The sequence below is a fragment of the Sciurus carolinensis genome, chromosome 8 (genome assembly GCF_902686445.1).
Source record: "Sciurus carolinensis chromosome 8, mSciCar1.2, whole genome shotgun sequence".
NCBI lineage: Eukaryota > Metazoa > Chordata > Mammalia > Rodentia > Sciuridae > Sciurus > Sciurus carolinensis.
In genome coordinates this window covers 101,345,862-101,363,865 of record NC_062220.1, presented here as the reverse complement: position 1 = coordinate 101,363,865, position 18,004 = coordinate 101,345,862, and the positions used below count along the sequence as shown (strand labels likewise).

The 18,004-nt window shown below is 39.2% G+C and overlaps 1 protein-coding gene across 4 annotated transcripts in view; it reads right to left on the bottom strand.

Moving 5' to 3' along the window:
- The window catches only part of Hecw1 (HECT, C2 and WW domain containing E3 ubiquitin protein ligase 1), a 428,371-nt gene that overhangs the window by 227,684 nt on the left and 182,683 nt on the right, over window positions 1–18,004 (bottom strand). For all 4 annotated transcript variants that reach the window (XM_047562304.1, XM_047562303.1, XM_047562306.1 and 1 more), the window contains one exon: window positions 10,512–10,619. In XM_047562304.1, the coding sequence (XP_047418260.1) occupies window positions 10,512–10,619 (108 nt within the window). The remainder of the gene's footprint in view (window positions 1–10,511; window positions 10,620–18,004) is intronic.

The following is an 18,004-nucleotide window of genomic DNA, read 5'->3' as shown; positions in this document are numbered from 1 at the left end:
TTGGATGAGTTTTTACTTTGATCCTCTCCTCAAAATTTCCATAGGGAATAGTAATAATTTTATAAATGTATATGCAAACAGAATTCATACATAACAACTACACCAAAGTGAAGGAGATTCTGGATTTAGGTGTGAGAAAGTGATGGAAATCCCAGGTAGTCTGTCTTTTAATGTGACTTGCTCTATAGCTTTTTATGGTGGGCACTCTGATCTCCCCACCCAGAATAATCTGATTGGGAAGAAGGCTGTGCTTTAAATATCTCAACTCTTCCAGATCTCCTTTCTGGTAGAGTTGGGTATTAAATATATCTTTACCATTGCTATGGTTTGGATAAATGTCTCCCAAAGGCCCATATTAAAGGCTTCAACCTAAGCCTGAGGCAGTATCAGGAGATGGTGGAAGCTTTAAGAGCTGGGGGTCTAAGGTTGAGTTTGTAGCTCAGTGGAGAGTGCTTTCCTAGCATCGCATAAAAATAAATAAATAAAATAAAGGTATTGTGTCTCTCTACAAAAAACAAATAAACAAACAAACAAAAAACTGGGGTCTAGTGGGAAATCTTCTGGTTACCGGGGTGTGCCCCTTCAAGGAGACTGTCTCTTTCACACCTGGCCATGAGGTGACAAGCCTTCCTCCCAACACACTCCCACCAAGCTCTGCCACCACAGACCCAAAGCAATGGGGCTAATCCTTCATGGACAGAAACCTCCAAAATTATGAGCCAAAATACATCTTTCCTACTTATAAGTTGATTAACTCAGGGATTTGTTCCAGTAATGGAAAGCTGACTAACACAATGACCATATTCTCTGGTCATGGATTTGACAGCACAGTGAGGTCTGAGTTCCCAGTCTGATGTCCAAATAATATCCTTGCCAACCATACTAAGGAGGGAAAGTCCCAAGGAATAACTCCTACTTCAAAGTTCTCTGCAGTATATAAGACAGCACCCCAACTCTCCATGCAACTGGAGTTTTGCACCAAATCTCCATCCTAGCAGTGGGTACCCTTACTGGCCTGCTTTGGTCTTATTGGGTCATGATGGGGGTAATGATCAGGCTCTGAAGGCAAACTGCCTAGGTTCAAATCCTAGTCATACCAATTATGTGTTACTTGTGAATACTGGACCAGCTGTACTAACTTCCTGTGGTTCAGGTTCCTCATCCACAAATGTCAGCTATTTGGGATTTTCATAAAGATTAAATAAGGCAATATGTTTAAGGTTCTCAGAATGATGCCTAGGAAATCAGGAAAACGGAGATGTTTAGGTGCTGGTATTACTATTATCATTTTACTCAGGACAATAGTCTTAACCCGCACCATAGCTCTGGGTCAGATCTTGTGGCTTATGTACAGATTCCCAGGGATAAACACAGGTGACTCTACTGGAAGGACTGAGGACACCTTTGTTCCCATCTGCTACGTCTGTCTGTCTAATTGGACACTGTGGTGATCAGCTTGCCATGCCCTTCAGACACTGCCTTATCCACCTGGCTGCAGGTCCAGACACAGCATCTTAGGTAGGTCAGTGTCCTCTGTCTGCCCCACATACACACCTATCAAATTTGGCCTCTTGCTGCCCTCCCCTGCCACAGGCCTTCAGAGGAAGCTATCATGGGCACCTATCTTACAGAGATAAAAACGGGCATAATTATCCCTCTTAAATTGTAGAAACCTTCTATGAGTCAGATATAAGGAAGGCCTCAGCAACCCTGGCTAAATTTTGTACATAGGAGATTCATTTTGTGTATAGAGTACTTTGAGAGAGATGGAGAGAATTCCATTTTTTTATAGAGTTCTAAGTTTATTGTGTTTGATTAAAATCACTCATGTTTTTCCAATTTCTTATTATTTCCCTTCATGTTAAGAAAAGGGCATTGTAGAGTGGTCAGCAGAAACATTTCTTCCCATCTCTTCATCTGTATCCTACACCTATCACCTGCTTCACCCAAACTTCCAGGCACCCTGTCCATAGTTGCTCAAGTGCTTCCAGAAAAGGCCTGACTCCCAACTATTTTCTAGATCATGATCCTTTCTGACTCTTCATGGACCTCAACTCATCATGCTGTGCTTCTACATCTCTCATGGGTTCTTCCATTAACAAATAGTTAAACCCAAGCTAAGTTCCACTCTACCATCTTCCAGCTCTGTACCTCAGGCAAGCTACCATGCCTCTTTCAGAGACTCAGTCTTCTCACTAGATATGATAGTGATGTCGCCCACCTCATGGTGTTCTTGGCAGCTTAAACTAAAAAGATATAACATCCTTGCCAAGAAATCAAACACCTGTAAGTGCTAAATAAGTGAGTTTTTATTTCTGTGGCTCATTTCACTTTGTCTATAAACATTTTCAAGCCACCTAATCTTTAGAAGACCTCCCTGGGGTCCTATTTCTCAGGTTGCTATCTCCTCAGAGTCATTCTTAGCCAACCTTCCTTGAAAAGGTTATTCACTCTGTCTCTTCTATATCAGAGGTTCATCAGTCACTCCAATGTGCTCAGACCTGAGTGGTTGCCTGAGGTCCAGGACTTTTGGTGACCAAAGTTGGAGAATTCCAACCAACCAGAATGCACTGGTCATCCTAACCTTCAGCCTGCAGCCCTTCTTATCAACTCACTGGATTACTTTGTCAAAGACCACAGTATCCACATGGCTTCCATCCACAGATACTTGACTATATCTAGACACTATCTTCCATGATTCCTTTGTGGCTTTCAATTTGTTGTGTCAATGACGCATTCTTGATGGTTTTTCTTCCCTTCACTTCCAGGGCCCAGCTTTTTTGATTTCCCTGATATTCCCATTACTATGGCTATATAACCACCAAATGGTTTAAAACAGCTAAGTTCTGTGAGGTGTGGGCTCAGCTGGGAGACTCTCTTAGGATCTTGCACACTGTCGTGATTGACAGCAGCTGAGGCTGGACCTCTGATGTGGCCTTTTGCCTCAGCAGGGGTGTTTGGAACAGCTGGGCTAGGCAAGCTGCTCACCTATTCATCCTCTCACCAGGCGAGCATGGACTTTTCATACCATAGCTTCCTCAGGGGGGCCAGCAGTGAGTTTTTCAAGAGGTAGGAAGTGGAAACTTCCACTCCAGAAGCCTGGACTTGAAAGTTGGTGCAGCACTACTTCACCACTGACAAGGGGTCACAGAGCCTACCCTGGGCTCCTGGGGAGGGGATGTGGACCCTATTTCACAATGGGAGGAATTTTCATGAAAAAACTTTATTAAACTTTATTAAAAATAAAGTTTCTTGCCTATAGTATCTGCACTTCCAATATCCACCTGGGTGAATCTCCTCAATTTTCAGTAGGCCACATTTGAGAAACACTACTTTATGATCTCCCTAAACAAAGTCCTTCACTTCAAACATCACTTACTTGTTCCTTTCCCATCTCTTTCTAAGCCAGGTCCTTCTCATGAGCACCTACTGTCCATTTACCGGACTACTGCACTCTTCCCCAGAGACACTTTAACCTCAACTTGGCATCTTAATTTTCCAAATTAGCCCCGTTTCTGTCTTTTTAGGCTGGGATCATGAGATACGTAAGCAGACCAATGTTTGTAGTACTACTCTCCTCTTCTCTCACATACATATCCAGCTTCTCAACAAACCATTTTAATATTGAGCCTCTGTCTAATTCATCTTCTTCCATTTTTCTCATTTAATGGGCTACTTATTTCTCATATAACTTTGTGCCAGTGTTTTGTGTTGGTCTCAGGCCTCCAGTGTTAGAATACTATAGTCCACTTTCCACATGGCTGCCAAGATAAAATGTCTAGAATGCAAGTCTAATCAGGATGTTTATTCACAGAGAGCATTTCAGGAACTTTCTGTGCTTTGTAGGCCCACATCTACACTACTTAGAACCTCTGGACCACAGGATCCTTCCCCCAGAATTCTTTTTTAATTTTGTCTCACCTACCTCAGATTCACTGCCCAGCTACTCTCCACCTTAGTACCTTTCCAGTGCTTTCCCTTGCCACCCAGCCCCTGCAAGCTAGTCCTTCCTTTCCACTGAGCAAATTCACCCAGCAGTTTCTCTAATTCATGGATGGCGACCAAATCCTGGCACCAACGCCAGGTTATGTCTCCTCTTCATAGAATTTCACTTGAGGTACAGGAAGAAGTTGTGCTTGTCTTTCCTTTGACTTTTGAGTGTCCTCACAGGAGGATATGTTAAAGGCTTGCTCCCCAAGGTGGCATTATTGGGAGTCTCTATAGCTTTTTAAGAGGAGGTGCCTGTGGGAGGTCCTGGGGTCACTGAGAGTAGGTACTTGAAGAGGGACTTGGCCCCTTCCTTTCTTCCCTTTTGCTTCCTAGCTCATGACACAAGCAGTTTTGCTCCACCACATGCTCCCCACCATTGCCATCCTGCCATGATGTGCTGCCTTACCACAGGCCCAAAACAATGGGGCCATTTGATCATGGACTGGAACCTCCAAAACTGTTAGTCAACTTTTCTCTTATCTCTACCTTACTTATTTCAGATATTTCTTTGTAGTAATGGAAAGCTGGTTAGCACATCCCTAGTGTGATTCAAGAGCCTTGGTTAGCAGGGATGAAACTCTCATTTCTGAAACCCTATAAGATTAAGAGACATGGCAACTCAAGGTTAATCTAGAAAAGTCTGGGTTAATAGGATCTTGACCACTTATTTGTGTTAAGAGTTTTCATCTTGGGAGAATCAGACATATTTTGATAAGAAGCCAGAATTATCTTTTGTATTGTTGTGAATCTTAATTGAATGATTTGGTTTTATCTTTCTGTTTTTTTTTTTTTTCTGTAATAATGCTCAGTTACTCTTTGTTATTTAATCTAAGAGACTGAGACTCACATGGACAGAAGGTTGATTTTGATGCTCCTGGATATAATGAAATACTTGACATGATAATAAAGGATTATCTACAACATCTTGGCTTCTCACATTGAGTGGTCTTGGGATGAATTTGCCATGTCCCCTTACTCCTATGTTCTGTCTTCCCACCTGGATCTCTGCCCTCCATTGCCACAGTCCTACTGTCTCACTGACCTTGTTCAGTTAGAAACACTGTGCCCTTAGTTTTGCCTCTAGCAGTTCAGTGCAGCCAAAGGGTGACTAGCCAGTAACCAGAGCCCCTCTCAGTCCTCTTCCTGCCCTTCTCTCACAAGCTGCAAGCTATAGCTGTGATTACTGTGGTTAGTTAAGGCAGATAAGTTTTCTTTACGTTATGTGGAACAAATATTCCCCAAACCCATTTTTATCACATTATTCTAAAGCTAAAAAACAAAACAAAAACAAAGTAATGAATGGTTTCCTATGCTACATTAAATCTAAGCACCTTGAACTTTCACATAATTCTCAACTGAATGCCAGCTAGTCATAGCTCCCTGCATCCTTCACACAGTTTGGAAGTGTCCTCCCTGACCAGCTCTGCTTTTGTCTCTGCCCATCAGTGCCATGCCCTTCAATCTTACTCTTTTATTAAGACCTAGTCCAAAGAGCCATCTGGAAACAGCTCTATCTAATTTTAATCACTTTTATATTCTTTGTACATTCCATTAGCACACAATATGTATAATATAAAATATGATATCACATGATATGTAATAACGTTAAAGGGACAAAATTATTAGTACATGAATATTTCTAGGCCTTTCACTCTGGTCTGCTAACGAGTGAATGATTATAGATTTGATGGCTTGGATTCCTTCCTCTATCACCCCAGGAGGCTTTTCCCTAGCAAGATTATTTCTTTTATGTCTTCTAAAGCAAAATTTGAAGGAAATAAGAAGAAAGGCCAACATTAAGTGTAGCTATGATCACAAGTAGGCTTATGGAGAAGATTAGGTGGGAAGGACACCAGGGAAATCATGTGGTGAAAGGGCACAGATCAAAGATGAAAAAGAACTTTAAGAGTATTAGTGTGAACCATGAATTCTTTTCTTAAAATTTAAGAAACACGAGCAAGAACATTAGCAATGCTGGAATTCCTTTATAATTGTATTGCAATGCAACTTTAACCATGATTTCACTTTAGCATTGTTTTCATGGAGTCATAGAATCAAAAGTAAGATATATACATGCCTGTTGTCTTGCAAATATTTATATGGAGTCATGCTTGTTCCTAATAGAAAACTTGTGAAGCAGTATAACTGTCACAGTTTTACCTTGCACAGGTCAATGTTCAGTAGACTTAACCTTCTGAATGGTATAGAGTCTTGGACCAAATGATTATTGTACCACAAATGGACACATCTCACTGAAAATAGTAAAATACAATTGAAAATAGAAGCCCATAGTGCAATCCTTGGTCATATTGACTCAAAAGGTAGAATAGTCCTGGTGAAAACCTACCTAAATTCAAATAAAAGGTTCTAGGAACATGTCCATCTGGATTGTGGTCTGACAAAGTCCCTGTATCTCATGCAGAGCTGGCTGCCTCTGGCTCCCGCAGTGTTGGTCTTTCTGCCTTTCCATGCAGGAGAAAGTATGTGTCAGAAATGTTAATGAAAAGAAGTCAGCGAGTTCTTCTGGAGCCTTGGTTTTCCTTCAGGGTCCTTCAGTCTCCGAATTTGGCTGCAAAGGATTTCCCCACAGAAAACTCTCAGCATACAGTCATATAAGTCACAGTTGTCACTGAGACATTAAGATGTCCATTTCTAGAGCAGAAATCAAAGCTGAATGTACATTCCTGCCCTGAACGCTATTGGAACAACACCCACAATCCCCAGTACAAAGCCTTCTAGTGACAGCAGTCCACTTGGTGTTTACTGAGTGTTGACTGTCCCAGATGCATGTCTAGACAATCACCCATGCTTTTTCAGGTAGTTCTCATGGAATCACCTTGTGGGGGATGTATGTTATATTCACTTTATAGAAGAAGACACTAGAAGCTTAGAGTCTCAGTGGCCATGAGCCACTGTGGTGATCATACCACCTCTCGCTCCAAAGCCATCTGCTGAAGCTCAGGGTGATGAGGCAAATTCTGACAGGCGCACATATGTAACTCTTGCCTTCCTATGTTCAGAGAAGTGTCATTAAAATCTTATAGTAGGATCAATGGTTTAGAGTTTCTGTTATGTATAATTAGGGACCACTGTTTTTTTTTTTTTTTTTTTTTTAATTTGAAATGATCCTACGGTCTGGATGTATTCCCCCGAATTCCCAAAACTAAACTTAATTGCCAGTATGAAAGTATTAAGAGGTCAGGCCTTTGGGAGATGATGACAAATGAGATTAATCCCCTTATAAAAGGGATTGAAGGAAGTTCCCTAGCCCCCTTGGCCTCTTCTTTGACACAGCAAGAAGGTGTCATCTTTGAAGCCAAGAATTAGTCCTCACCAGACACTAAATCTGCTGGTATCTTGATCCAGAACTTCCCAGTCTACACAAATAAATTTCCATTACTGATAACTTAGCCAGTCTAAGGTATTTTGTGACAGTAGCCTGAATGGACTAAGACAACAACGTGATGAAAAAGGATTTGGAAATGATGTGCTGAAAAGGTGTTTGAGGGATGTTTTTCCGATAAATGCAGAGAATCTGGGTGTGAATCTAGAGCACACGTCCACACTGGAAAGCAAGGGTAGAGATGGGGAAGCAGCTGAATCTGAAAACCTCTTGGCTTCATCTCAGCTGACTTGGGAATTGAGACAGGGGAAAGTTGGTACCGACCAGGGGCAGCACAGGAAGACAAGGCAAAGCAGTCACACGATTCCAGTTTCTTGTTTACACCTGGACAGAGGTGAGAAGATGGGATCGGAATAGTGATGAGAACACAAGAGTGTGTGGAGAAAGGGCATCTCTGACTGTGGTCTCTTTTGGTTGTAGTGAGCAGTTGTTCTAGTCACACTACTTGGTTCTTCCCACTACAATTTGATGAGCAACAGATTTGGGCCAGAGATACAGACTCCTGGTAGGAGTATGTATTTGACAAGGCCTATTATAACTCCTTCTGAAAGTTCAAGAGTGGTCAGTTGAACCCAACTGCACATAGTAAAAAATGAACACTGAATTACTACAACACCATTATAAGATTTTATCAGGATGGGTAGAGTTAAAATTTCACCAGTTCCTTCTTTTGTCATGTTAAACATCGCATCTCTACAGTCCTCCTATTATGCCATTATTACTGTAGACAAATCCCAGGGGCCAACTAAGGAAAAATCATGCCAGAGAATAGGAAATGATTCTTTTGTATTTTATCATGTCCCTAACTCCTTGGAGAGCACAGAAAATATTATTTTTAGAATACTTCTAATTTGGTGGTACTTTCAAAATCTGATTTAGTCAGACCATTTAAAAAACTGTATAAATCAATAGCAATTACGTGCTTCTAAATTGAATTATAACCCCAAAAGAAATATGCTATTAAAACATTATAGACTCTAGATCATTTGCAATATACTTCCACTCTCATTAAAACAAATAACAAAAGGAAAAAATAAAGAGAAAAATGAAGAATAAAAATAAAAGGAAAATATCATTTTGTTTTATTATTTTAATTTAATCTCCATGTAGAAACAGTGACCTTTTGTTATACTTCAGTATATAAAATCTGGCCAATGTTCAATGTGAGCAAAATTATTCTTCATTTTAAGAGCATATAATTTATCAATTAGGTTAATGTGTTTATTGCCATCAGGAGGCTGCAAAGAATCTTATTTTTGGATCATAACAAACACTTCTGTAACCTTCTAGAAAATGGTCTGGATTTTACTATAGCAAGAGAACCTTTAATGCCTTGATGTGTTAATGAAGAATAGCCATATCAGAACATTTTGAAATTCAATCTCTCCCTACTTGTTAATTTAGCCCATTTTCAATCATACGTTTTTGAAAATTAAAATTATTTTACACCAAAACATAAATATATGTAGCTTATGATATATGTTTTTAATCCATTCAGACTCCTTAAACCATAATTCATTGTAACTGTTCTTTTTTTTTGGTGCTGGTAATTGAACCCAGGGGCATTTAACCACTGAGCCACATCCCAGCTCTTTTTCATATTTTAGTTAGAGGCAGTGTCTTGCTGAGTTACTAAGGGCCTCACTAAGTTGCTGAGGCTGGCTTTGAACTCGAGATCCTCCTGCCTCAGCCTCCTGAGCCCCTGGGATGACAGGCATGTGCCACCATGCCCGCCTCATTGTAACTTTTTAATTTACTTGATTTGTATGTATTCCCCTGAGTTAATGTTGTAATCATTTTCAAACTCAGTTAAACTTTGTCTTGATAAATTTTTGCTTTTGACAAACTATATTTGTCAATTTTTGTAATTTGACAAATTTTATTAGTATAGAACCATAGCTTCTTAATATATTGATCACTCATTTGATACAAAATGTAAGTATCTACCTTTCATTTCACTTTCATTCATTTTCTCAAAACAATGAGATGCTGCTAATGTGACAGGTGTACTGAGGACTAGAATCTTCTCAAGTGTGCATAAGAACATTTAAAAATGTCATTTTTCTAAAGTGTTCAGTTATTTTGAACATGCTCTTTCTAAGTCATTTGCTTTTTTAAAAAATAGAATGCTGTTCCTTAACCTAGTTTGAATATGCTTTCACTCAATTATTTTATTTTGAAGAGATAATTTTATTATAACTTCTTAGCACAGATTATAGACCCTTTTTATATTCCTATCATTATTTTTTGTTCTTTTTAGTTATTCATAACAGTAGAGTATATTAACTTAACATGGAGTACATCTAATTCTAATTAGGATCCCATTCTGTGGTTGTACATGATGTGGTGTATACATATATATACATAGGGAAGTTGTGTCAGATTCATTCCACTGTCTTTCCTATTGCTGTCCCCCTCCCTTCCCTTCATTCCCCTTTGTCTAATCCACTGGATTTCTTCTATTCTTCCTGCCCCCTTCCTTTGTTTTGTGTTAGCATCCAGACAGAACATGTGACCTTTGCTTTTTGGGGATTGGCTTATTTCACTTAGCACAATATCTTGATAATATAAATAATACCAGTGCATACACCCAGAAATGTCAGTATACCGGGAGTCAAAGAAATTGGCTGGCATTATTAACATGTCATCCCCATTCTGTGGAGTAGCAAGAGCCAAAGGTATGACAAAGTGTGGAATATTATCAACATATTGGAGTCATGAGCAAGGAGCCTTATAGCACTGGATCAAGAAAAGGCAAAACTGAAACAGGGTACATATTGAGAAGATGTGGTCTTAATCATAGCAAAGTTGGAGAAGTCTGAAGTGAAAGTCAAGGGATATGAGTCAAAGGGTCCTGAGTCCAGAGGCTGATGAACATTAACCATAGTTTTCTTTGGTATTAGAGTGGCCCTCTGGCCTGGTTTAGATGGCTGTAACTCAGTTGTTCTAGAACTCACTACTCACCACTGAAAAAATTTTTAAGGATCTCATTTAATCTACCTCTCTGTTTTACATGGCACATTTCTATGGGGAAGTGAAATCACAGGACAAAGAACAAAGCAATTGAATTCTTCTTCAGCCATGTGTGCTGAGCAACAAGAATGGTAAAAGTACTCACGTTCCACAAAGTAAGAGCTGGCATCAATCTTCCAGATGATCTGGCCACGATGAGAGCCATTGACTCCACGGTTCTTATAGTCCAGAAAATTTTCAGACAAGACTTCATCTATATTCACAGAAAAAAAAAGGAGAGCAGATAAACATACCATCAATGGCATATCTTGGGGGTGGGAAATCAAAAGAAAAAAGAGCAAAGGGTGTGAATGTCATTCACAGCTTATAGAAGAAAAAGCACCTGGAATCATAGAATCAGACAGCTTGAAGCATCCTAAGACATCATCAGGACCAACCCCCTGTTAGTGCAGGAATCTTCTCCCCACCCAATGTTCCTGGAAGTGATTACATAGATGGTTCTTGAATTTCTCTGGGAACAGAAATAATCACAGCAGTGGTAGTTCATTGCACTTTCAATGGCTCTTATAACTGTGAAATCTCATATGAAAGTCTTCCTCCAAAAGATTCTACGAGCTGAGACTTATTTGAGATTGAGGATAAGACATAAAGAAAATGTCTAATCATGCTTTCCATCTAGAGGCCAGTTCTCATTGACCACATCATCTCTTCTCTGATCTGGGCATCATAATCATCTGGTACATGAGTCTCATCCGTGAACTTATTCACCTATGCCTTCTTGACCTCATGCATTCATTTTATCATTCAACAGTTAAGATTCAGCCATCCACTAGATGCTGAAGAAGGTGCAGGGACCACAGAATAGACAAAACCAATATGATTATGAATAGAAGCATACAAACATTAAGAAAACACTTTTAAACAAAAAACAAAGAAATAAATGTATTCTTGTAACCTGCAATAAGAGATGGAGGAAGAGAACAGGGTGCTTAGACACAGTGACAAGGAAGAAGTCCAACAGGGTGGTCAAAGAATGCTGAAGGATGAGAAGAGCTGCATGGGTGGGAATGAAGCTGGGTGTGTGGAGGGACAAGGTAGGGGAGAACTTACTGTTTGGAGGTACTGGGAGCAGCTATTAAGTGACTGTGTTTTCATTTACTGCTGTTTCTTTTCTCATTACATTGCAACACACTGATATCTTAAAAGCCCATTGCCCAGAGAGGAATGCCAGATTCTTGGAGCAGACAGATCCTAGAAGACCACGTTGAGGTCACCTCCTTGGTTTCAGACTCCACATTCCCAGTGCACATGAAGCTAGGGATATGAATTTTACCTCTACTCTCTGGGGCCCATGTAGTTTTCACTTCACCAGAAAGTAATCATCTGAGCTAGCTGGATCTGAGGATCTGGGAAAAAACATGTTTTGAGAGTCCAAATCTGGGACTGAAGGCAGTCCCAGAATCAAGGCTCTGCAAAGAAGGAAATAGGGAACCCAGGATACTCTGAGGTTCTCATCCTGCATCTGGCTGGACTGAGAAAACAGGCAATGATAAAGTTCGAAAAGGGCTGAGCTTGAAGCCAAAAGAACAACTCTTTAGGCTTTTTGTGCCATTTACCAATATTGTCTTATCTATAGCCTCAGGTTTCTTACTGGCAAAGTGAGAGGTAGGTAGTAAAAATTTCTGCCTTTCAGGAAGGAGTAAATGAGATAACTGGTAGATGGTACCTATAACCTGCTATGTTGTTTGCACATTTTTAGCTGCCCCTTCTTTGCAAAGATGACTGGTCAAGGAGCACCATCTCTGCTTTGTTAACAGCAAGAACTGTTTGTATCCTTTGGAAAATCACTTGTTTGCAAAATTTGCCTGTCTTTAAATTCACAGTGTGTGCTTACAGCCCTGTTTGGGTTACTAAGATGATTGCATAATATGTCTTTTACAGTAATTGCCTCATTTCTGCAAAAAAGCATAATATTTTCCTAGCTCCCTGGGTCTTCAGTACAGATATAATGAGTTTCACACCCAGGTAGAAATTTGCCTCATTATGGCAATTCTCCAAGAGGTGGTATATACCTAAATTTATCCACTCTGATTATCTGAATATTCAGTTTAGTAGATATGGTCAGGTATTCATAAACAGCAACATCTAGAAGAATGATGTTCATTCATGTATTAGACAATATGTACTGCATACTTTTCTCCATTCTAAGCATTGTGCTAAAAACCCTGGTGATGTACAGGTGAACGAGACATGATCTTTGTACTCAGGAGTTTCTAATATATTTGACGATTTGTTCAGGAAAACAGGTAATTTCACTAGAATTTAGAAAGTTTTGGGTTAAGTATCAAGGAATCCACAGGAGCACAAATGAGAAAAGGGAGGGGAATTGGGAAGAATCACAAAAAACTGATAAAATAACACATTTTAAAGAGAAGAAGATATATTTTTCTATACACATTTATGCACAACACATTTTAAGGGATTGACACTTTGTCCTGATGAATATCTGTTTTCCTAACACAAATAACAACACTTAGTAACAAGTATCACAAGAAAACAAAATGGTCCTCTTACTACCTTAGAAAAGTTCCTAGTCTTTGCTTAGGAATCCAAATGTGTTGGCAAGGACCATATTCTGTGCTAGAGAAATGCATTGGAGGAGAGAAGAGTACTGGAATAGTTGCTAAGGGCCAAATCATGCTCGCCACCACAGTGAGGAATGTGGCTCCTAGGCTGTCTGCCTGGAGGCTCTTTGTTCTGTATTCTTCATTGGGGCAAAAATCTGTCTGTGGGAGCAATATTTACAGCCACCCTTGAGGCAGGAAGGTTACAGCTACCATTTCTATGTGATCTTACTTAGCTTCTGTGTCTCAGCTCCTTCACTACAAAATGGGTATAACATTAGCACCTACCTTAATATTTTTGCTGTGAGTATTAAATGAACTATTATAGGCAGAAGTCTCAGAATAGTGTAGGCCATCTAATAAGCAGCTATTTCTGTCTAGAGACTAAGCTAAAAATAGGGCATCCTATTTTAAAGCCCCATGATACTTAATGAGCAAAGCCATTAATAATAGCTTATGCCAATACTATTTAAAATTTAGTCATTATGCGCTTTGAACAGGACACAAAAAGATATATTAAGTTCCTCAAAATAAGAATATGTTTGGGGACGATGTTTATTTCTTCTGGTATGTAACATCCTACCTCCTGCTCCCAGTATATAACAGAGAAAATATTTTTGCAGGTTATTAAAATTTTAACCAGAAAGTTCTAGTGAAGTTTACCTTAGAAATGAGAACTGTATTTTCTCTTGATGTGTCTTAATAGTGAAAACTGTAGCTATGCTTTCCACATCCTAATCTATAATAGAAGAGTGGACAACAAAATACTACTGCTGTTAAAAGCAGAATGGGCAAGTGAGCCCATAATCAATTATGAAGGAGACTCAATTCACCACCCAGGTCTCTTAAGCCCATCAGAAGAAGCACAAAAAGGCTTTGGTTACTCAGAGTAACTCATGCCTCTGTTAACAAAATCTTGGAAAAATCTCTAAGGATTCTCCCACTATGACTTTACTAAAATAGTAAGGTCTGATGGGGAGAATCTATTACCCTTTTACATTTCTAAATCCATGATGTAGAAGTGCTATTCTCATGTACTAGGAAGGAACTCTAAAGGTAAAGTGGCAGGGCAGGTCCTATGGACCATCGTCCAATTCTCTTTTTATGTGTCTTTTCCTTTATATTGTTTCTTTAGGCACAAGTATTCACTTTCTTTCTTGACTAAGAAATACTTCAGATCAATGGTACAGAATAGAGGACACGGACAAACCCAAATAAATATAATTTTCTCATACTAGACAAAGGTGCCAAAAATATGCAATGGAGAAAAGATAGCCTCTTCAACAAATGGTGCTGGGAAAATTGAAATCCATATGCAACAGAATGAAACTAAACCCATATCTCTCACCGTGCATGAAACTAAACTCAAAATGGATTAAGGACCTCAGAATCAGACCAGAGACCCTGCATCTTATAGAAGAAAAAGTAGGTCCAGATCTTCAACATGTCGGCTTAGGACCAGACTTCCTCAACAGGACTCCCATAGCACAAGAAATAAAAGCAAGAATCAACAACTGGGATAGATTCAAACTAAAAAGCTTTCTCTCAGCAAAGGAAACTATCAGCAATGCAAAGAAAGAGCCTACAGAGTGGGAGAAAAATCTTTGCCAATCATACTTCAGATAGAGCACTAATCTCCAGAATCTATAAAGAACTCAAAAAACTCAACACCAAGACTACAAATAACCCAATTGACAAATGGTCTAAGGAAATGAACAGACACTTCACAGAAGAAGACCTACAAAAAATCAACAAACATATGGAAAAATGTTCAACATCTCTAGTAATAAGAGAAATACAAATCAAAACCACCCTAAGATTCCATCTCACCCCAATTAGAATGGCGATTATCAAGAATACAAGCAACAACAGGTGTTGGCGAGGATGTGGGGAGAAAGGTACACTCATACATTGCTGGTGGGGTTGCAAATTAGTGCAGCCACTCTGGAAAGCAGTGTGGAGATTCCTTAGAAAACTTGGAATGGAACTACCATTTGACCCAGCTATCCCACTCCTTGGCCTATACCCAAAGGACTTACAATCAGCATACTACAGAGATACAGCCACATCAATGTTCATTGCTGCTCAATTAACCATAGCCAGATTGTGGAACCAACCTAGATGCCCTTCAGTTGATGAATGGATAAAGAAACTGTGGCATATATATATACAATGGAATATTACTCGGCCATAAAGAATGATAAAATTATGGCATTTGCAGGCAAATGGATGAAATTGGAGAATATCATGCTAAGTGAGATAAGCCAATCTCAAAAAACCAAAGAAAGAATGATCTCGCTGATAAGTGGATGATGATACGTAATGGGGCGTGGGAGGGGTTAGTTTTAGGGTTAGAGTTAGGGTTGGGGGGGCAAGAATGGGGGAAGGAAGAACTGTATAGAGGGAAAAGAGGGGTGGGAGTGGTGGGGGGAAGGGCAAAAATAACAGAATGAATCAACCAACATTACCCTATGTAAATTTATGATTACACAAATGGTATGCCTTTACTCTATGTACAAACAGAGAAACAACATGTATCCCATTTGTTTACAATAAAAAAAAAAAGAAATACATCTTCACCCCTCCTATATCCTAAATTTTAAGACCCTGAACATTAAATGTTTCTTATGGACTGAATTTCTGTGTTTATAATTTCTCATAAATCCTAGTGTATGGTTTCCCAAACTGGAACAAATTGAGAAATAAAAGTGGTTTTTGCTCAAGAAAGTTCAGATAATACTGTATTGAACAAAATACAATGAGTTGCTCCTCTCCGTGCTTCTCAAACCTTTAATATACATTATGAATCTCTAAAAGTGAGGTAAGGAGGGCAGAGACGTCCATCTTTATTTAACCATGGAACTGTTCCCCATGGAGTGCTGACCCAAACAGTCCATGAGTACTACTCATGTGTCCATTGCTGCTCCTGTTCCATTCTACTGGTATGAATTCTAGTGAAAATAGATTAGCAAGTTAAATCTAATCTAGAAAACTTTTCAGCAGATCACAAGACCAAAAGACAAAATGTACAGCAAAAGATAAGGAATATAGAGAATAAAGGAAAGTGTCCATATCTGAAAAAATGAAAGTCCTGAAGACCAAGGGACTATGGAACCATGCTGGCAGAACAACTAGTCTGTTGGAAGAAGAGATATTGCTAAGAAATCAATAGAGGCAAACAAATATGAGCCTAGCCTAGGGTTTCTCAACCTGGGCACTCTTGCTATCTTTGGGTGGATAACTATTTGCTATTATGAGGCTATTCTGTGCTATGTACCATGTTTAGTGGCATCCCTGGGCTCCACTCAGTTAATGCCAGTAGCACCTCCAACAGTAACCCAAAATATCTTCGGACATTACCTAGTGTTTCCTGAGGGGCAAAATCACCTCAACTGAAAACCATTGTTGATAATTAAATATGGTCACTGTAAGAAGAGTAAAAGAGGCATAACTTATAAATCAACAGACCATTCCAGTTAAAGGTAGGAAACATACACACACACACACACACACACACACACGAAACCAAAAGGAAAATACATTAAAGAATATGAAGAAAGGTGGCAACAAGAAGTTCTAATATAATAGCAAGTACAATAAATATAAATATACTACCATAGCCAATTAAAAGAGACTCAGATCAGAATAAAAATACATACACAAAGAGTCACGCTTAAAAAAGACAGAAAGATTATAAATATAGAAAGAAAAATAACAAGCAGGTATGAAGTAGAAGAAAACTGAGATACTAGCAATTGTAGCAGTTAAAAAAATAAAGTTCAAGGCAAAGTATAGTATAAGGGACCCCAGTGAATCTGAAATAACAAGCCGTAATAAATCATTAGAGTAAAAGGGTATGAATATCATGAACATTCATAGCCCTAAAAATCAGCATCAACATCTACAAAATACACAGTTTGTAGATGTGAAGGTAGAGGCTATGGTTTAAATATGGTTAGTCTCCTTCAGAACTTATGTTGGAGTTCAATCTGCATTGTGAAATATCGAGAACTGGACGTTTAATCTGACTGTGGTGTTGTCTAGAGGTGGGATCTTTTGGAGGTGATTAGAACTAGTAAAGGTCATGAGGGTGGAACCCCCATGAGAAATACTGGTGGCTTTACAAGAAGAGAGAGAGAGAGACTGGAGAATACACATTGCAAAAGTTTGGATCTTAAATATCCCCCAACGAACCATGTGATAAAGGCTTAGTCCCCAGTTTGGCACTGCTGGAAGATTGTGGAAACTGTAAGAGGTGGAGCCTAGCTGGAGATCGTCCACTCACTGGAGGGGTGCCCTTGAAGGGGAAAGTGGGACCATAGTCCCTTCCTCTTCTCTCTTTTTCACTCTCTGGCTCTGAAGAAGCTTTGTTCTACTAAAGGCTCCCCACCATGATGCTCTGTCTCGCCAAAGGCCCAAAGCAATAGAGTCAACCAACAAAGAACTGAAACCATGAGCCCAAATAAATTTCTCTTTATAAGTTGGTTATCTCAGGTGTTTTGTTACAGCAATGGAAAGTTGACTCGCATACACAAGCATGCACCTGTCTGTGTGCAAACAAGTATACCCTGTCTCTTGCCATGTGATGCCCTATGCTGCCTCAGGACTCCACTAGATTGGGTCCTTTGATCTTGGATCAAAACTGTGAGCCAAAAGAAATCTTCTTTTCTTTATAACTCACCCAGTCTCTGTTACTGTGTTACTAGCAACAGAAAAGAGTCTAATATAGTAGACAAAGGTTTAAAATTTTTGCTATATTCTAACACACTTCATTAAAAAGTGAAAGAATAAGGAGACAAAAATGTATAAGACCCTGGGTTCCATCCCCAGCCCCAAAAACTAATAAAAGAAGATTGAATTTTACATATATATATATCCATAAATTATACACAGACAACATAGACACACATAAATGTTGTTATAAATGTATATATGCATTTATATAATACATATATGTGTGTGTGTGTATATATATGTATATATATATGTATGTATAGAGAGAGAGAGAGAGAGA